General features: G+C 44.0%; 3 protein-coding genes across 7 annotated transcripts in view; 1 reads left to right on the top strand and 2 right to left on the bottom strand.

Annotated features, from left to right (window-relative positions):
• Positions 1-16,470, top strand: part of marchf1 (membrane-associated ring finger (C3HC4) 1) — a 30,858-nt gene extending 14,388 nt beyond the window's left edge. The window contains exons 2-8 of one of the 2 annotated variants that reach the window (XM_015975852.3): positions 11,291-11,341; positions 11,753-11,826; positions 12,866-13,687; positions 13,780-13,960; positions 14,066-14,210; positions 15,689-15,733; positions 15,817-16,470. In XM_015975852.3, the coding sequence (XP_015831338.3) occupies positions 11,291-11,341; positions 11,753-11,826; positions 12,866-13,687; positions 13,780-13,960; positions 14,066-14,210; positions 15,689-15,733; positions 15,817-16,121 (1,623 nt within the window). In that variant the 3' untranslated portion in view covers positions 16,122-16,470. The remainder of the gene's footprint in view (positions 1-11,290; positions 11,342-11,752; positions 11,827-12,865; positions 13,688-13,779; positions 13,961-14,065; positions 14,211-15,688; positions 15,734-15,816) is intronic. The other variant, XM_070553841.1, reaches the window with a different exon arrangement.
• On the bottom strand, positions 3,345-5,494 carry LOC129155877 (spectrin alpha chain, non-erythrocytic 1-like). 3 transcript variants are annotated; one of them, XM_070553843.1, is made up of 6 exons: positions 5,025-5,494; positions 4,221-4,954; positions 4,006-4,110; positions 3,901-3,933; positions 3,789-3,824; positions 3,345-3,580 (listed from the first exon to the last, which is right to left on the bottom strand). In XM_070553843.1, exons 2-6 carry the CDS (start codon positions 4,284-4,286, stop codon positions 3,503-3,505), a joined length of 318 nt encoding a protein of 105 aa, XP_070409944.1. In that variant the 5' UTR covers positions 4,287-4,954; positions 5,025-5,494; the 3' UTR covers positions 3,345-3,502. The 3 variants fall into 3 exon arrangements, with proteins under 3 accessions (XP_070409944.1, XP_070409946.1, XP_070409945.1); XM_070553845.1 differs by lacking the exon at positions 3,789-3,824; XM_070553844.1 differs by lacking the exon at positions 3,901-3,933.
• A 393-nt stretch (positions 16,471-16,863) lies between the features above and the next one.
• On the bottom strand, positions 16,864-19,134 carry tma16 (translation machinery associated 16 homolog). Of its 2 annotated transcripts, none has more exons than XM_015975854.3 (7): positions 19,056-19,134; positions 18,848-18,951; positions 18,625-18,662; positions 18,456-18,540; positions 17,733-17,881; positions 17,613-17,655; positions 16,864-17,429 (listed from the first exon to the last, which is right to left on the bottom strand). In XM_015975854.3, exons 1-7 carry the CDS (start codon positions 19,056-19,058, stop codon positions 17,267-17,269), a joined length of 585 nt encoding a protein of 194 aa, XP_015831340.1. In that variant the 5' UTR covers positions 19,059-19,134; the 3' UTR covers positions 16,864-17,266. The 2 variants fall into 2 exon arrangements, with proteins under 2 accessions (XP_015831340.1, XP_015831341.1); XM_015975855.3 differs by having other exon boundaries at positions 17,753-17,881.
• Between the last annotated feature and the right edge of the window lie 978 nt (positions 19,135-20,112).

The following is a 20,112-nucleotide window of genomic DNA, read 5'->3' as shown; positions in this document are numbered from 1 at the left end:
GGCTCTGCTGGGTCCCCGGCGGGGGTGGTCGCCCCTGGGTCCCGGGTCGCTGGGTCCTGGGCTCGGCCGGCTAGGGGGTGGGAGGCTGCGGGCGGGCCTGTGGGCTTGCCGCTGATGTCTCCCGGGACTCTGCCGGCTGCTGGTTGTGGCCCCCCGGGGCGATCCTCTGTGCCTCTCGAGGGGGGCGGGGGCCTTCCTGGTTGCAGTCTCCTTGGGGTTCCTGTGTTCTGGGGCAGCGCCTGGATCTCTGGGACTTGGAGCTCCCCCCGTCTCCTGCGCATCTTTGGGGGGCTGATCTGTGGTCCCTCACACTCTCTGTTGGACGCTCCTATAGAGAAACCTTAAATAAACAAGCGCGTGTTCACACACAGGTGCTCACATGGTGCTCTCAGAAGTATGGGCTTGGGCACGTTAAACACAGGTCTTAAGACTATGGTGGGCACTTAATGCACTGTGATTTATTATCGTGATTCTTCAGTTAAGCAATATTGATTATTTTTTTTTTCATCAAGTTGACGCAGTGATTGCTAGATCTTGTTGTATTGTTGTTGTGTCCCTTTTTTTGTCCTTTTTTTTTGTCTTTTTCTGCAGGTCTAGAAGCAGACTCTTGTTCATTGTTTATTTTTGTGGAACCCCCCCCCCCCCTTTCTCTCTCCACCTTTTCTTTTCCTTTCTCTTTCACCTCTGTCTCCGTGTCTGGTCGGAATTACAAAGCATTCAAAAGCAATAACAATAAAGTTTTAAGTATCAGGCGTGACATTAAAAGCAAATGCTTTGATGCTCCACCTGAGAATAAATCTGTAAGGCTTGTCACCAGCATTCAGACATCAATTCTGCTTGCTTCACAGCCAGACAGGACACGGTAAAAAAAAAAAAAAAAAAAAAAAAAAAAGAAATTTAGGTACTTGTGGAGACATGAAAAGGAAGTGCTTTTGCAAAACTAACAAGAGAAAATCCACAGAGTGGCACAGCGTTGCTGAAGCTGTCAATGCTGTGAGTTCTTCGGAGAGATCTGTGTCGGATATTAAAAAATTATCCGATCTGAAGGTGGATGCAAAAAAAAAAAAGATGTTTTGCCACCGCCAGAGTGTGTGGCACCTCTGATCCCCCACTGCTCGCCGTTAGGAACCCAGCAGTACTCGGACCGGCAAGAGTGCGTGGAGAAGGAGGGAGACACTGACCATGATGCAGAGGAGACTGGTAATGTTTAAGCCTTTCATTAATACAGATCAAATGTGTCCGTCCTAAAAATCTAAAACAAAAACAAAATCTTGTTTCCCCTCAGCGACTCTGGACAAAGCATCCAACGAGGCATCCTGGGCGGTGACCGAAGATGTGGCTGCATGGTCGGCCTGTCTCACCAGTGTGCCTCGGGCGCATGGCGCACCTGGAAGTGGCCAGATGCTAACTGACGCTGTCCTGCAGGCACATAGGGACATGATTAGTGTGGTGATCGAAGCGCGAGAACTGCACAGAATATGTAATGTCCTGACTGACATTTCAGGAACACTTAAAGAATTGGCAAGAAAATAAAAGATGAAAATCATGCTTCTGTGTTGGTTCTATAAATTACGTGTGGCAAGGTGGAGAGGCGAGGGCCCAGGTGAGATCCAATCCCCAGACTCCCGGGTGAGAGTCACACGTGCTAACCATAGACTGTACATACTGGACAAACGGATTCCATAGACTCCAATAACACGTTTTTTGTCCATAATGGGAGGTGGCCACCACCGCCATTTTGACCGTGTCACAGGTTCCGTCCAGCCCAGACAATTCCATAAAAGGGAAGAGAGGAGGCGCTGAGGGTGGGGCTGTAAGGCTGGGATCGAGTGACGAACTAGCTACGAGCTAACCTGAAGCTAACCCTGGCTAACCCAAAGCTAAAGCGGAGGTGGGAGCCGAGCTAACGGATGTAGCCACCTAGCTTCAATTCAACCGGAGCTAACTGGAACACCCTACGTTCTGACCCTCACACGGAGTTTAGGTGGAGGTTTTCTGCGCCTGTTCGTGAGAAGTACCTGTATTTAAAAAGTTTTAAATCGGTAAGTTTATAATTTATTTCCGTAATGAAAACATTTTACTTTGAGCAAGTTTTCAGTAGTTTTTTTCGGTGCTATCACTCCTGAGTCGCACCAGCCATTAAATGTATCATGAAGAAGAGAAAATATATTTAAGTCGTATTTTGGGGGGACATTTTATTATCTTTCTTACAAAATCTGAGACCAAGCGTTTCACATTGCAACACAAGCACCGGTAACCATAACATAATGAACAGCCAGCAGAGGAGAGGATGGCGGTGTTTCAAACCCTCCCGGCCGGCGTGGAGAGCTCATTCCTGGGCTGGAGCCGGACCTCAGCACCCCGCCACAGGCTCTAACAGATGCTGGCGGTGTTTCATATATTTCCAAAACGTAATACTTGTTTGTATCTTGTACAGCCAACTAGCCTTTATTCTGGACTCAGTACAATTTACCAAAAGTACAGATGGTACTACAGATGAAGTAAGCACAAGATAGCTTACTGGAAGACACGGAATTATCATCAGAACCAGAACAAGAGAGCCTGATAACAGTCATGTGAAAATAAGTTAAAAAGTATGTATGTATAATAGAAATAAAAATATATTAGAATTAGTGTAACTCACTGTGATCCAAACAATAAATCAGCCATAGCTGATTAGTAAATATGACATGAAGTCTGGGAGTTTTTAAGTTTCATTCTTTCATTACATTTTTTTCTTAGATCTGTTAAAAGGTCACCATGGCAGCCTGTGTGTCTCCAACATCAGCTACACAACGCAGCAAGTGTAAGTTCCTGTCTTGACCACTTCATGTATGGTTTTGTACTTTAAACAATTATGACAAACCTGTTATTTTTTCTCCATAGCCATTTGGATAATTGGAGACAGCTACGTGAGGCGTGGTGCCCAGAGAGCTGCAGAGACCGTCGGACACAACCTTGGCCTCCCTGACGTCTGTGTCTCCTGGTTTGGTTGGGGCGGACCATCGACATACATACATGTGCCGACACTTTGCGCCCTGTTTTATAAAATGTAGTGTTAAAAATAAATGTTTTTGCTCAATTACTGGAATTTCTTTGGTTAAGACAAAAGTGAGGAATAATCATTTACAAGTTATTTGTACAACAGGCCCATTTTAAATCCCAACAGTTTCTTAGCAGACAATAGAAATGTGTTCTTTACTAACTTTACTTGGTTTGAAAATCTTACTAAAATAAACTTGAGTGCCATATTGCAAAACCCAATCATACTTGTTATGTAAACATTAGCTTTGTAGATATTTTTTACAGATATATATTTGTGTGCAACAAAAACCAAACTTAAATAATTTGTCATTCTTTATTGAAAAACAACAAAATACAGGTATACAGAAGTGTGGGAAAATGATAATGTGAAAGTATTGCACTATAAATGAAGTGAGATGAGATGAAGGTGGACGCCAGCGGGCTGGACGCCGGACGAGGAAACCTGGAGACGGATCACTCAGACAGGAAGGGAAGAGCTTCCTCTTACCTTGATGGAATTAAAGTTAGCCGTCGTCTGAACGCCCAACCGTACGGTCTGAGGTCAAAGGTCGCAGGAAACACACACCAGTCAGCAGTCATACAGATGCATAAAGATAACTGTAGCCATGGCAACCAGCTGACATGTCCCCACTTTCACCAGCACCTGGTGCCTGCCGGGTCACCTGAATTCCTGTGTGATGTCAGCACGGTCGGCCGTGACTGCGGCCATCAGAGGTGACCTCTGATCAGCTGAATGAACTCACCTTCCAGGGTGACGCCGTGTTAGAGTCGGCTTCATCCTGTAAACAAACAAACAAATGAGTGGTAACAAAAACACCACGTCTGGTTCTGGTGGAGGCGGAGGACAACATGCACCTTTCCAGGAGCAGAACCCAGATGTTCTTGTTGCTACAAACAGAGACGAGCAGAGTTAAACCAGGAAGTGAGAGGGACCAGCTGCTGCAGACAGGTGACGCTCACCTGAGCCTGAACCATAGGAGCCTCCTCAGCCATCAGACCTTCTGACTCCAGTTCAGATGCCACCTTGTTGATGTCCCTCAGGCGGGACTCGTTGGCCTTCAGGTCCTGCAGGACAAAAGCACCTGCTGATTATCTTGTTGCTGTCGGGTTAACAGGTCTGGTGTTAGAACGTGGTGGATAAGAATGTTCTGACGGGCCGAGGGTTCTGAACTCACCCTGCAGGACTGGGCCTGCTCCTTCAGGGCCTGGATGCTGCTGCCGTAAGCCGACAGGTCCGACATCAGGGCCTCGTGCTTCTTCAGGAGAGCCCGTGGAGCAGAACATCAGAGCCTTCAGCTCGTCTGACACAAGTGGAGCTTTCTCGCAGCGATGCTCCAATCGGATCCGCCACCGTAAAACAAACCCTGCTCAGTTCACCGCAGACGTAGCTCTGCGGGTGTTTAGTGGAAAAGCGTGAGCCTTCTGCCGGCTGCCACGTGTCATGGCTGCTCTGCAGCGGGAACACACATCACAGCTTGTAAACCGTTTGAAATAAGAGCGCCGGGAACACGTTTGTCATCACTTCCTGTGCGAGGCCAGCACTTCTACCCCTAACCCATGAGACGCTCAAACGAGCAACGACGTCTGGTAGACAACCGAAGGAAATGACAAATACAGAAACACTAATTATGAAGGACTGGAAAGAGAGCAAAGAAAAGCGATTGGAGTTTCTCAGGAAGGGACTTCCATACCTCGGCCGAGTCCTCGTCTTTCCCTTAGTCTGGACTTCCAACGATGGGCTCCTTCTCCCTCATCCAGGACTCGGCCTCATTAGCATCCGCAAAGTACTGCTGGGCCTGCAGAGAGTCCTCCAGGTCCTGCCTCCTCTGGGACGCCTTGGCCTTTAGCGTGTCCCAACGTCCATGAAGCTCCCACAGTTTAGTCTTCACTTCCTCACCAGCGAAGTGACCTGGACCCAAAAAAAGTGAGCCAGAACCTGCAGACACCTCAGAAACATGTCAGGACCAGACCTGCTTTACCTTCCTCCATTATGGTCTCTCCTTTCTGGGTGACAGCCTTGATGCGAGGTTCATGACCTGTGATCTCAGCCTGCAGAGCCTGGTGCTTCTTCAGCAGGTTCTGGACACCAATCAGGTCCTTCCCTGAGGACACATGTTAGAGTTCAGCATTATGCAGTAGACAGACCAGTTTAACCCAGGGGTTTCTTTCTTCTACAATCTGCTCTTTAACTGTATTATTTCCTGCTATTTCAGCTGTTAACTTTATTTTCTCTCTAAGTGTTTTTCTCCCCAGAAGAAGCTACAATGATGTTCTGCTGAGCTGTGGTGGCCTCATGGAGGGGGTCATCGGCTAGCACACTGCTGCTAACCACTTAAACATTCTCCCTCTCCTGATAATAACATTTTACTTTCTTTGATGTTGGATGTGGTGCTACTAGTTTACCCGTTTAATTATAGATTCACTAGGATAAATACAATAAAGTTTATCTCTCGCCAAATAGAATATTTACTATGGCGAGCCCGTGAAGAGGTGTAGGAGAATGCGACAAATTTGTCTGTTAAAAAGTCTGTTATGTACAAAAAACACAATATCATCACACTATTTTGGACCGATACATGATGGCTAATGTGGGAGTCCATCCGCATCTCTGGGTCCAAAACCACCCCCAGGTTAGTGATGGTTGGCTTCACTAAGCTGCAAAAACAGGGTTGCAGGACAGGACTAACTGCAGTGGGAGAGGGAGGAACAAATATTCCAGTTATAAATATTAAATATTTGAACAAATAAATATTTGTTAAAAGGCAGAAACTGATGATGACTTTAAGATTAGAGGAATGTTCTAGAATGGGTCTGGAACCAACGATGGCCCTTTGGATCAAATTTGGATTAGAAAAATAGCTCATGATTTTATTTATGGATGGAATAAAAATACAGGTTTTAAGCATCTTCTCAGTATCTTCATGTTGCACGACCTTCCACAGCAGAAGGACACAAAAACTGCCAGAATTATGATTAGAAAGATTTACGTTTTAATCTCAGAATCCCAACTTTTCCCAGAATCTTCACATTATTCTATGAATTCAGAGAAAATATACATTTTTCAGAGGTCTCGCTCCCCTGTTGTGGATATTTCTCAAAATTCAACCATTTTTTATTTTCAAAAGCTTTAGTAAGAGTTTGGACTCTAAACAAGTTTTACTTTGCAGACTGCTTGTCTACACCTTCATCAGATCTGCTCATAATAAAACATTTGGGTTATATTTAATGTCTAGAGAAGATGCTCTTCCTGGGCATTACGTTATCAAACACAGATAAAGTTTTTTTTACCTTAATTTTAACTGCTATCAGCTGATAAAAATAATAAAAAACAGCCTGATCATTAAAGGGGTGTAAGTGAAACCGCGCGGATCACACAAACCATCATGCTGTCTATAGGACTTTGAAAATATATAGTTTAATTACAGTTTGATTTATTTGACATCTGCATAATGTTTATTATTTTGTTTTTTCCCCCTAAATGCCTAACGTTTTAGTTTTACATGAATATTAGTCATTCATCCCAATACATAAAGTTACACATTTTAAATTTTAATAGGGGAAGACTGCAGGAGGGAGCGGTAAAATACAGAAATCCCCAGCAAAAACAAGAAACTTTACGAGTTTGATGAAACCCGCTGGTGTTCCTTCAGCAGGCCTGGTGGCAGCTACAACGACCCAGTGGCTGTGCTTGGTCAATGCTATCGAGCTCAGTCCAGCTCGGCCGTGAACGAGCCGAGGCGACATCCTGCTCTGCTTAAGAAGAAGTGTTATTTTCCGCTTCAGAAGAAGCGTCCGTGTTTTACGCTTTCTCAGAGATATGTCATGTTGCTAAGTTGTTAGCGCCGCGCGCTAACACGTCAATAGTGCAGCATAGCCTGCTGGAGGTTTTAAGGGTTCAGATGAAAACACCCTACCACTCAGGCTGCTTACACATCGATATTAAGTTGTCGCTGTTGCGCTCACGCCGTAATACAGTATTAGATGCGGTTAAAGTCAGACATGAAAAACTCCACGAGCGGTCAGACCGCGCAGCAGCTAGGCGCAGCAAGTAGGCACCGGATCGGTCAGGCTGCCCGGCCTGACCGCTGGGGATTACCAGATGGAAGAATGGACACAGAAGTCTCCCTCTTAGCGCTCCGTCATATTTCAACCCATTTTTATCTTAAATGCACTGGGTTTTACCCTATTACCCATCTAAATATGCCCTATTAATTATTTTACCGTATTTTACATTTAAATTTCATGGTTAAACAGTACATGCTACATGTTAAACTGATAGTTAGCTAGCTACTTTGGTAAACTCAGCTAGTTTAAAGGCAGCAGTGACATATAATACGAATATAGATTTTAACTTACCGAAAAAAATTAAGTGGAGACTCCTTGGACGCTCTATTAGTGCAATTAATACCACTGCAAGTCATTTTGTCCAACAATTGCACCAATAATATCCAAAACAGAATTCACAAGCACAGAGACTCAAAATCCCGAAACAGCTTCCAGGAGGGGCCGAGGCTGTACTGAGGCCTTTCCACGGAGCTAGCTCTGTGGTCACGTGGGTCTGATGCTCATTAATTATACAGAATTTTAGGCTTTCAATACACTTAAACAGAAAAGTGAGAAAAAAATTCACCCCCCTCAGAGTTGTCATGAGTATAAACTAGATAATTTAGACAAAAAACATGTTTTGGTACCAGGCTGTAAACATGTTTATTTCTGCTGTGAAATCGGCATTTTTAACATGGGAGTCAATGAGGATTTGCTTGCTTCTGACACCAGCCCCCAGCGGATGAGGGTGGAACTGCAATTTTTCTTACTTCCGGGTTGGGACCATTTTTAGAGAGGCATTGTGGGGGCTTGGTGCTAACCAGTCAGCCAAAGGGACATCCCCTTTGGCCGACAGCCAGGGCGCATAATCAATCAGGATACAGTGACAGGACGCTCACACTGTCACAGAAGCATGACATTCCGTCTTGTTTCGTGTGAAAACAAAGCGGTACAAGTGATAATGCTGCAGGATTTCATAATTGTATCCTTCTCAGCAGCAGCACTGCAGGTGCTCTCCATGTCCAACATGTGCGTAAGCCAGGTTCTTAGTCAACTTAAAGTTGCGCACATTTTTCCGCTAAGTTTTCTTTCATAACTCCCAAAGTTTGTGTGGAAAGTTGCTTATGCAGTTTTCCGATCCCGTTTTGTGAGTAAGCAAGCTTGATAAATGAGACCCCTGGTCCAATGAAAAACCATTTTATTTTTTAAATATGGTTGGTCACTCTTAGTTTACTATACGTGAAAGTAGTCTTTACCCCATTTTCTGCATTAACCGCATAAAGAAAAAAGTCTGGGAAATGCTCAGATTAACCCTCCCACTGTCCAATGGGTGTGACCCCGTGAGGAAAGTTGACCATTGCGCAGGGTTGATAGTTTATCCCTTGGTTCCATGTGGCAGGGGTGAGGAGTGAGCACCACCTCACCCCTGCCACGTGGACCTCAAGGGATAAACCATCAATCCTGCTCAATGGTCAACTTACCTTGCGGGGTCACCCATAAAGACAGTGGGAGGGTTAAAAAAGCCTGACAGATCTACATCACACTGTCACAACATTCATGGACTCACCCGACTTGGCTTACGGTTAGCCTACTTGGCTTGGACTGAGGTGGGAATGCTATTGCTGATTTCATGTTCAGGAAAGAGCAGAGCGTGTTATTGCTAGTAGAAGCTAACCGTTAGCATCGGCTCTTGAGTCAAAGACAAGCCCAAGTCAAAATAGTCCAAAGTTGATGCCAAAGCCATTTCAAATGAGCTGTCGACATATTTGTCTCCGTAACATCCCGCCCACCAACAGAGAGCTGCGATTGGCCCACCAAACCAATGGAGCACTGTGATTGGACTGCTACAGAGCCTTGGACTGGAGGCGTCGACCCTTGGACTGGAGGCGTCAAACTGGGCGGAGCCTCTTGGGACAGGCTGGAAATGAGCCTCTTGGACTGGCTGGACCTCGTAGACGGGCTGGACCGGAACCTCGTGGACGGGCTGGACCACCACTGGAACTGGACACGGTTCAACCTCCGGGACTACCGCTGGAACTGGATACGGTGAAGGCAGGTGGAGCTCAAGCTCGGGCTGCAGAGCAGGGGCCTCTTGGCAGGCGGCACAACTCTGGCTGTAGATGACGGTGGGTGATGGCGGTGACGTCTGCGACGAGCACGACTCCTCGGAGGTGCGGGGGTGACGTCGGCAGGTACAGAGGATGAGTTACAGCCCACCGGAGAGGAAGTGGTGGTGCTGTCAGGACCAGGTGAGGGTGTGGCGGTTTGGCCCATCAGAGATGCTGAGACTGCACCAACATGCACAGGGGAGAATGAGATGACTCCGGTTCTGACTGTCAGAGACGGGGAGGTGGCGCTGTCAGGACCAGGTGAAGATGTGGAAGTGTGGCGCTTCGAAGATGCTGAGAGGGCGGCTCTTACAACGGCACTTGCTGACAGATAGTGATCCATCGAAAAAAACTGGTAGTACCGTCTGGACCGGAGGAAGGTGGGGAGATGAGTGAGGGGGGAGCTTGTGGGCTGCAGCAGGTGTCCAGCAGATCCTCTGCAAAACCCCAAAATTCCAGCTCCTCTAAAGGATATTGCTCGAGGTAGTGTGTGGCCCATTGCAGGGCTCTTCCCCTTAGGCGGAGCACCATATTAATAATCAAGTCTGTGTCCAAACAGTCCGAGCCATAAAATCTCACCAAGTCCAAGATGAAAGTCCGACAGGAATCCGGGACACCATAAAAATTGTACATCCGCTGGCGCTTCGAAGTACCTGGAGGTTCTGCTGGGTCCTGGGTTGGTCGGTCCATTCTGTCACGATTTGAGGATGGTTAGGACCCAAAATGCAGATACCCAGGATGACACGAGGCAGGAGTTGAATATAAAGAAAAAAATCCTTTTATTTGTAGGATGTACCAAAACAAAATAAGTCCTAAGGGGCAGGAAGCCAAAAGCCAAAAACTCCAGATAATGATCTGGAGATCCAAAAACACTAAATACTCAAGAAGTACCAAAAACACTAGAAATCCAAAAAGCGAGATGAGACTGACAGAATAACATCACCATGGACCGACACAACACTGAGAGAAGGACTGGGTTTTATACACTGGGGCTGGAGTGATAGGAGACGAGGAGCAGGTGTGTGGGGAACTGGCACAGGTAAAACCAATAATTAGAGGAGGAGCAGGGAAGGACACCAGACCTGACTGGGGAAGGACACAGACACACACACACACACACATACACATACACACACACGCACGCACACACACACACAACTGAAATAAAAGACCTATATAAACTGAGGTGGGATAGACTAAGAGACATGAAGAAAACCAGGAGGGAGCTGGGGACAGAAAGGCTGAAGCTACAAGGACACAGAACGTGAAGGAACACCTGGAGGGGCTGGGGATGACTGAATGAAAACAGGACCTGGGAGGAATGATCTAAAGGGCTACAAACAGAAGACACATGAAGAACACAAAGAGACACATAAATGAGACACAGACAAAGGACACAAAAGGGGAATCTAGAGAGGGATGGAGAACACGAGGAGACACATGAGGGAAGACACAGACGCAGACCATGACACGGTGCTGCACAAGTATTGAACACATACTGATTATTTCATTGGTGTTATTGTGTAACAGGATAATACCAGTACAGCTTAAAGTGAGGAGTTATACACTCTTACTGCAGAGGGGATGAATGACCTATGGTAGCGTTCTGTTTTGTGTAAGGACTACATAAAACATAAAAAAAAACATTAAATAATACATAGTTTTTCCAAATATGCGTGATTGACCAGCAACAATACTGGCCAGAGCAGCAAGGTACCAATGAAGTGTTGCTAGACCATCAATTTTGCTTTGGCTAATGACGGTCTAGACTGTAGGCTAGTGAGATGTCCCAACACCAGGACAACACAGAGATCGACTCGCAAATGTACTGAAAAAAAAGTGAATTTGGTCTTTAAACATTTTGGCGGGAAAGTCTTTGAGAAACAAATAAAGTGATGAAACCAACAATTTTATGATTAAACATCTCTAAAAAAAATTACATAATAGTTGCATTTAGTCGTTGTTACTGGAATCTAAGTTGCTTAATAAACAAGACAAACAAATCCTCTGTGACTCACTTGACTGATTAGATTTTTTACGTGATTGTTTCAAACACGGATTTTCTGTTTCTGTTTTTCTGTCCCTTCCTTCAGGGCAGGAAGGGACCTGGGCGCTCAGGGAGTCGCTCCAGCAGTGTTTCTAAGGTATCCCTAACTCCCAAATAAGAGAATTTTAAGGGTCAAATGTAAAGTCATGAAGTACGATTGGATTTTCTCTTGCTGAATCTTTTTTACAATGAATTAAGAGTACACACAGCAAGTTTTTACACAGTAAATAAGTAAAGGAAAGCTTTTTCTTATTTAACACCGAATTGAAACGCGTTGTGGAACTTGAACAATTCATTTATACTATAAAGTTTATGAAATATTCTTTAACTATAAACTCACAAACTAAAAAAATGACTTTGCTGAGTTGTTTTTATTTGCAACCAGAAGATAAACCGTGTATTAGTATAACCACTCTAGTCCTTCTTTAAATTGCTGTGTGCTTTCTGTGTTTTATGTGGTTTTTGAAAAGCAAGAAATTAGTTAAATGAAAGATTTTGATTGTTTCAGGCTAGCAACTCTACAGCTGGAGTCACCACGGCCTCAAGGACATCGATAACAGCATCTCCTCAGGACATAAGCAGGTAAGACAGCTGCTCTCAGTTCAGACGTCACTATTATTTAATAGGAAACCTTAGTGGTTAATGTATCCATGAGCACCAGGGAATGTCTCTGCCGTTTTAATATTTGTTTAAAGTTTAAAAATCACAAGAGTTTTTCATGCGGACTAAATGTAAAAGTAGCCTTCTACCCCGGTTTCCTACATTAACCACCAAAAAAAAACAGATGGGGAAACACTTGGGTCAGAAAAGCCTCACAGATCTTTGTCACATTGTAAAACTAGCATACATGGACTCACCCATGTTGGCTTGTGCCCGAGGAAGGCCGTTGTTGGCCTGGCATCCAGGAGAGAGCAGAGCACGTCTCGGCTTGTAAAAGCTAACCATTAGCATTAGCAACGCCACAACATGGCAAAACTCCTTCAGGCTTGTGTCGTTTGTGGAAATAAAACATCGACGTTGCATTTTAAACCCAAGAAAGAAGAACAAACGAAGGCAGCAGAAGAGTTGTACTGGGCAATCAGAGGCAAGATATTTGAGTATAATAATACTAATGAGTAGGTCTCCAAATCCTGCGATTTTCCACCTGATACTCCTCCAGCTAATTTTCACTTCCTGAAACAGGAGCACCAGAGCTTTTTACCCCACAGAAGTCAACTCACAAGACTTTAATTTATACAGCAGATTTTATTAAAACAACAAGTGAACGACTCCATCAAAGCAGCTGATTGTATCACCACCACATCCACAGCAGCAATGGTTAAAAGTCTTAGCATGTGCATGTTTGAACCTCACCTCATTTCATGCCATAGTTACCGATTACACGCTTCAATACCGCAGGCTGCATTTACTTTCATCAAGTGCATTCAATGTTTCATTTATTTGTTATTACATGCATGCCTTTTTCATCTTATTTAAGCTATTTGTTCATCTTCATTTGTGTGTGTGTGTGTGTGTGTGTGTGTGTGTGTGTGTGTGTGTGTGTGTGTGTGTGTGTGTGTGTGTGTGTGTGTGTGTGTGTGTGTGTGTGTGTGTGTGTGTGTGTGTGTGCGTGCGTGCTCAGTTGTAGCCCGCTGACCCATTTAGAGGAGGATGTTTCTGACTCACACAAACGCAACAAACACACACCCAGTTCCTCTACCATGACCGTCAGCGGCTCAGCTGTGAGTTCCTCGGCTCAGGCTCAGAAGAAGCGACCGAAGAGACACCACCGCCATAAGAGAAGCAGCTGCAACACCTTTGACTGCGTGGAATCCAATGGCAAACCGGAGAACAGTGACCAGAGTCCCAGCTCTGATCGAAGTGAGCAAGCAGAGAAGAGGGAGCGCTCCCACAGGAACCGTAGGGAACTCCCACCACGCCTCCGGTGCTCAGGTACCCAGCAGTCCGACTCCTCCTCTGAGGATGAGGCGTGGCGGGAGGCCCGCAGCTGGAGCAAAGAGAAAGCACGAAGGGCACGGCATCGCAGCCTAAACAGCCAAGAGAGGGATGCAACAAATGGGCAAAATGGAGGAAAAGAGAAAGCAGAGATGATGGAGCTGCAGTCCATAGATTCAGCTGTGGGGAAAGAGAATCAGCCTCTGGTGGAGGACAGCGGTGGCCTCAAAAAGCGCCACAGCACCAGGAGCTCTAAGAAGAGGGACAGCCATGTTTCACAGAGGGAGAGATCGCAGAGCAGAGAAGCGGAGAAGATTAGCTCCAAGTTACAGAACCAGAGAGGCAGCTCCTTAATGGCAGAGGATGGCGAGGAGCTCATCACCAAGAAATACCAGGAGCGCGGTTCAGGAGATGGAGACATGTCTGTGCCGACACCACAGAAACACTGCGGTGTGAACGGGGGCACACCAAGACTCAGTTGTGATGACTCTGAGCTGGAGGTCTGCAGGTCAGTGTGTGACGGAAAAAAACAAAGCACTAAAGAGATTCCACATCATTTCCTTCCCTTTTTCCACGTTGTAATTTCCTGTTTGTTTGCAGGATCTGTCACTGCGAGGGGGATGATGAGTGTCCACTGATCACACCGTGCCACTGCACTGGAAGCCTGAGCTTCGTCCACCAGGCCTGTCTCAACCAGTGGATCAAATCCTCAGACACTCGCTGCTGTGAGCTCTGCAAATTTGACTTCATCATGGAAACGAAGCTCAAGCCTCTTAGCAAGGTATGGAGCCGACCTGTTTGGTGGACAGTTTTAAGTGCAACCAGAATCACGCACTTCCTTTCTACCTTCTTGTCCTGTTGCTGTCTCAATCCACCTGCCGTCCAGTGGGAGAAGCTACACATGCCAAAGAGCGAGAGGAGGAAGATCTTCTGCTCCGTGTTGTTCCACCTGATAGCAATAGTGTGTATGCTGTGGTCCGTCTTCATTCTGGCCAAGAGAACCACAGAAGAGATCAGACTCGGGAAGAACGGTCAGTACTTTTCTACTTCTCTTACTCACACGCACCAGAGACACGCAGAGCGAAATGTTAAACCTGTCACTGGTTTTCTTGATTTTCACAAAAATAAAACCACCATAAAAGTCCGAGTAACACGTTCACCTGCTGACCTCATCGCACCTGCCTGACTCTTGCTGTGTGACTTTGAACATGAGTGTCTGTCATAATCGCTCCTTTTTTCTGTTTTCTCAGTATCTTGTGGTAAGTGTCAGTATACAGAAGCAGTCAGAAGTTTTACCTGCTCAATGACATGAATGAAATTGATGATTGGTGGAAAAAAAAGTCCAAGAACCTTTGATTGGTACTGTGAAATTACCATTGTGGTAATCCCGATGTTTCCCTCCCAGACCTGCACTAAACAGAGGACTTCACTTTCAAACAATGCGTTTATTGAAGATTCAGTGAGTCTGGAAGTGCATCTGTAGCCACCAAAGAAATAGTTGTCATTTTTATTAGTTCAACACAATCAAGAACTTGAATTACGCCCAATACCAAACGTTAAAACAATGAAAATAAAGCATCTGCAATATAGAAATTATTTAAATACCTAATTGGTTTTCACAAAGTCAAAGAAAATCTTTGATCGCAGTTTTTGCTGCAATTTTAAATCTCATCAAAAGAGTGTCGAGGATTCTTTGATGAAATTTCAAGGATGCTTCTGTGGGTCCTTCTGCACAGAGGAAGGGTCTGGGAACTCTCCTAGTCAAATAACCCCACCCCCTGGGAATTCTAACCGAGCCAATCAGCGCTGAGCAGGTTACGTCACACACCATAATGCTGAGTTTCTCATAAACATGGGGACTGAAGCGGAGTTCGCTGCGGCTCTTCCCTCTGTTCTAAATGACTTGGACACGTCTTTAAAGCAAGCAGAAGCACTCAAAGCCTTTCTTCTAAAGAAAGATGTGTGCGCTGTCGCCAGACGCCATTTTTGACTACAGCCAAAAAACTACAGCGTTGCGGACGTCACACAGTGACGCAGTTTCTCATAAACAACAAAGACAGCGGCGGAGTTCGCTGCGACTCTTTCCGCTGGTCTAAATGACTTGAATGTCTTCAAAACCACAACAAGTAGAAGCGCTAAAAGCCTTTCTTCTAAAAAATGGTGGAGGAGTTTCCTGGACTCTGACCCATGAGTTATCATCAAAGTTTCTTTCCAGGGACGTTTAGGTGCAATCTTAATTTATTTTTGAGTTTCTTTCCTTTGGCTGAGAGGCTAACCCACAAATGAGCGGTTACAGGATGTTTGGTTTGATGCAGAACTGATGAAACTCACCTCTTCTTCTTAAAACACACACACACACACACAAAGTTCTTTAGTACATATTATGTGTTTAGTGTTCTGTGATGTGATCCTAAACTGGGACACAAGATTAGATCAGTGATGCAGCTTTCGTCTGAAATACTAGCTCCTCATGATTCAGAGAAAAAGTTACACTCACTCTTGATTTCAGATGAGTTGTGGAGAGGTACTCTTCTGAAGTACTATTCAACTGAGGGTAAGCCTGGCTCTCTGCACACACTCCCATCACCATCACTCACACTCCCTTTGGGTTCACTCTCAGGATCTGTGTGTTCTCAGGTGTGCTGGAGTGGCCCTTCTGGACCAAGCTGATTGTGGTGGGCATTGGCTTCACAGGTGGCCTCGTCTTCATGTACATCCAGGGTAAAGTCTACTTGCAGCTGTGGCGCCGCCTAAAGGCCTTCAACCGCATCATCACTGTGCAAAACTGCCCAGAGAAAAACCTGCACAAGCCCCAGGCCAACGGGAAGCATGAGATCGTGGAAGTCCCTGTCCCTCAGATCTCCATCCCTGCTCCAGAGATACAAATGGACTCTGACATGTCTGTGGAGGCAGCCGTGGCACCAACACAGAGCCCCGTCTGACTTATTATGAATGTAGAATCTGCTTTTGCTCATGCATCCAGAGCCTTCTGCGCTTACTCCTGTCAGATTCACGGAAACCGACGGGAGTAAAAGCTGATCCAAGAGCATAAAGCAGAAACTGTATAGATCAGAAAAGGGGACAGAAAATTAACCAGCAGCAAACTAAAGCTGTGACTAAATGGCGTATTGATGCCATTTCATCTGTAAGCACTTTCTAAACTTGCACTGATACTAATTAAAATTGTGAAAACCCTGAAGATGCTTTGGGTTTAAGGTCTCAGTATGCTTCAAATGAACCTCACACAACAGGACTCTTTAAATCCAACTGCATTTGATTCAAATGGCTCACGGAGATGCACTTTAACTATAAATCTAATCATGTTTCAGTTTGTTTGCAAGTCATCACATCCATCTTTGTGTTTGTCTTCTCCCTTAATTCTTCCAATTTTCACTTTATTTTTTACAAGCTTGAACATATTTATCTGATGTGGGGTAAGACAGGTTGTTATCACACAGAAAGTATAGCCTGATGTTTATTTGTGAGGCTACAGAGATCACACGAGCAACCTGACTGAAGCATACCGAGGACTTAACACTCCTTCTGGACAACCAGACACCAAAGACTCACATTAAAAACCTCACAAACCAAATCCTTCATCCCAGTCTAGAATCTAAATATGTAATATTAGAAGAGGTAATGATGAAAAAGGTTTAGTTGGTAAATAGAACACCAGACAGCCTGTTTGTTGATAAATTGTAGTTTTATGTAGCTTTCATCTGGAGATTATCAGTAATTGATACATTATGACAACCAGAACTTTACGAATGTTTTTCTTTGTCCAATCTTGTGCAGGACTGTTTTGCAGCATGTTTGTTTTTTCAGCTCTGAATAGACACGATGCAGGTTACATGCATAATGGAATTGTTTGTGCAATAAATGAATGTAGAACCTCAAAAAGTCCAGTCTGAAGTTACTGACTTGTCAAATGGAAAAACTTGGTATGGGAACAATTTAGGTGTCGGACTTGGGGTTTAGCACCACCCGCAGGTCATCTGTGGAACAGAAGCATCTTCTCACACGATTTCTTCCCTTTACAAGCCTCCCCACTTCCACAGAGGCTTCCATATTAAAGCACAAACAAGTGTTAGTGATCAGTCTCATCCATCAGCTCATCATCCAAATCATCTTCCTCAGGAACTTCCTCTGGATCTTCTTTTTCCTCCATTTCATTTCTTGTGTCCACATTTTTCTTTGATACTTTTCGTAGTTTTATGTTTGGAAGTTTCTTCAGATCTCCGGTCCATTCTCTGCCAAAAGAAAAATAAAGTTTAAATATTCCATGATTAACATTACAGAATTACTGCATATTTATGCCTTCACTGAAGATGATCTCACTATTTCACTCCATGAGTGATTTGAATGGAAAATGTACCTGATGCATTTCCTGGGTGAGCAGGTGTTCGTTAAATGCAGATAGCGCAAACACTCACCTGAATGTTTTCAGATGCTTTGTATTGATGATGTCTGGAATCTCTGGGGGGGGGGGGATAAAGGAGTTTTTTCAGACCAAAGTGAACGCATGAGTGAAGCATTTTTGCATTGAAACAAACCAAATCCGACGCCTTCGTACTGCGCCTGTTCTCGCTCCACGGTCTGTTTGATGACAGCCTCTCTGGCGCCATGAAGACGACCCTGCCGACCTTTGATCCCATTCATCAACTTGATCTGTTCCAGTTCTGAATCAAATCTGTGAAGGTACCTGAACAAACACCAAGATCTTATAATCTCATTGAAATCAGTACAACTCGTTTATGAAGACAAACAGCCTGATGAGATTACTACCAACCACACAGACAACATTTGGGTCACGACGGTGAACTTTTTAAATGTGTTTTAATGTCAATATGCATCATACTGAGGTCAGTAATGTACCACCTAGGTTATTTTTGCACATCTAAATGTTTACATTCAATTCTGCATCTTTCTCATGAAACATTTGAGGCCATCTGTAATTTTTTTTATTCTATTTTGCATTAACTTGTGATTACTTTAATAGCCATTCAGTCTTTTGACAAAGAGGTTGTGTTAAACCACATCATTTTACACAGTAGTTTTCTTTGTGCGATTACCTCTGGAGGAAGACGATGATGCATTTCTGGAGTTTTACGGCCTTAATTGTCACTGAATTTTCAGTGTTTTGATCACAGACACCCTGATCAAATAAAATTAAAGGCTCAGCCCTTTGAAAAGTGTTGGCATGGAGTCTTTGAGCAAATCAAGTTACAAATATTACCAATAAGAGCAAAACAAGTAGAAAAGAAAATGTTTGGGACCTTTCAATAATCTCACAGGCATCTTTCCGGGAATAATTTGTCTTCGCTGAATCCAGCTGACTCTGAAACCACAGCAGCTTCTCACCTGTAATTTAACACCCAGATACAAGATGAATGAGTTTAATCATCTTTAAATGTTTGTATTAGTTCGACTCAAACACTTGTTTACCAATGTTGTTCAGACGCGCTGCTTTCTCGTTTTTCTGCCTGCAGCATCACAAAAGACATTTAGAACATTTCCATCCGGGAATTTTACTTTTTCAAGCCACTTCGAAATAAAACTGAGCAAAGAAATAATTTGTTGCCCTAGACGTCATATCTTGTAATAAATCACAATCCAAATACTACAGAGTTTCTGCTTTTGATGCGTTTTATTTAATTAATTAACAAACCTTTCTTTCCTTTTCAGTCGGTTTTCTTCCCGGGCAAGGTAAGCTGCTTTCCTGCTGTACGGATGAACAACTTTCTCCGCCGCTTTCCCCTTCTGGGTCTTCGGCTGCAAAATAAAAACTAGTTTAAATATTTTATTTTGATTCTATTAACCTTTAACTCGTATTTCTGTTGTTATAAACACAAACGAGCTCATGGAAACAGCCTCACCATCGTTTCAGAGTGAAAACGTGTGTTGAAGCTCTGTTGACACTGAGCACCGGAAACGGAAGTGGTCCGTCGTTGAATTGTGTCGTTAAGGAAACGTTCCGGATGTACACTTGTAATTGGACGGCTGCAAAACTTTCGTCACAATCAGATTTTTAAAAAATGAAGAAAAAAAGTTTTTTTATTGTTACTAGACTTTTGCAATTTCTTAAATGTTTTGACTCTAAAATTTGTTTCATATAAATGAAATAGGATTAAAATAAAAAATATTTTGCTGTAAGTACAACAAAGTTGCAAACTGATAGACAATTTTTTTGATCAAAAGAAATTTTAAAATGAAAAACAGTGTTGTTTTTGTGGTGTAAATAGAGCAAATCACTTGCATTTGAGCAAATAAATATATCTGTTTTGAGTGTGCTTGGTGCACACACAAAAGTATTTTTACATATTAATTTCGACAAATATTAACATCAATCCAGTCAACTTGTCAGTGTGAGGAGAGCAGTCACACTCCTCCTGCACCTCAGACTTCAGTCAGCTCTTTTATAGATTATGTAAAACAATAAGCAGAAAAAAATGTTTTTGTTCCTAAAAGGAACATGTGCAGAACTAGTTATTTCACACTGTTAATGGCTGAAAATCAGTCACTGACAGCATTTAAACTCAGTACAACTTTATTCATTTGGGGCCAATTTGTCACAAAAGTCACTTAAAACTGATATTTCAATGTAAGTTTGTTGCTGTTTATTAAAAGTTGTACAAATAAAAGAGCCAACATACTGCATCAGTTATCAATCTGAGCCAGACAACAGTAGGGAAAAACTAACAGGGAGGTGGATGGTCAAAGGATAGGACTGAAGCACAGAAGTGCATCCTGGGATGTCCTGGGGCACAAGCTCACCTGAGTTAACAAAAAGGGAAGTTTCAAAGGCAAAAAGCAGAACCAACCCCCCCCCCCCCCCCCCACACACACACACACACACACCTTTAAAACGTTCCTCTGCAATACAATAGATGGTTCAAGTAAATATAAGTAAAACAACCCTTAACAGGGTTTCCT

Source organism: Nothobranchius furzeri, chromosome 7 (assembly GCF_043380555.1).
Source record: "Nothobranchius furzeri strain GRZ-AD chromosome 7, NfurGRZ-RIMD1, whole genome shotgun sequence".
In the NCBI taxonomy this organism is placed as follows: domain Eukaryota; kingdom Metazoa; phylum Chordata; class Actinopteri; order Cyprinodontiformes; family Nothobranchiidae; genus Nothobranchius; species Nothobranchius furzeri.
The sequence above is the reverse complement of the archived record's forward strand: the minus strand, read 5'-3'. Positions and strand labels throughout refer to the sequence as shown.

Excerpts from the sequence above, each read along its gene's own strand:
- LOC129155877 (XM_070553843.1), bottom strand. The coding sequence starts at position 4,286 with ATGTCGGACCTGTCGGCTTACGGCAGCAGCATCCAGGCCCTGAAGGAG. Across the intron at positions 4,111-4,220 it reads AGCAGGCCCAGTCCTGCAGG|GACCTGAAGGCCAACGAGTC; the intron begins GTGAGTTCAGAA and ends TTTGTCCTGCAG. Across the intron at positions 3,934-4,005 it reads CTCCTATGGTTCAGGCTCAG|CAACAAGAACATCTGGGTTC; the intron begins GTGAGCGTCACC and ends CTCTGTTTGTAG.
- tma16 (XM_015975854.3), bottom strand. Across the intron at positions 17,656-17,732 it reads GTACGAAGGCGTCGGATTTG|AGATTCCAGACATCATCAAT; the intron begins GTTTGTTTCAAT and ends CCCCCCCCCCAG. Across the intron at positions 17,430-17,612 it reads AAGCATCTGAAAACATTCAG|AGAATGGACCGGAGATCTGA; the intron begins GTGAGTGTTTGC and ends TTCTTTTGGCAG.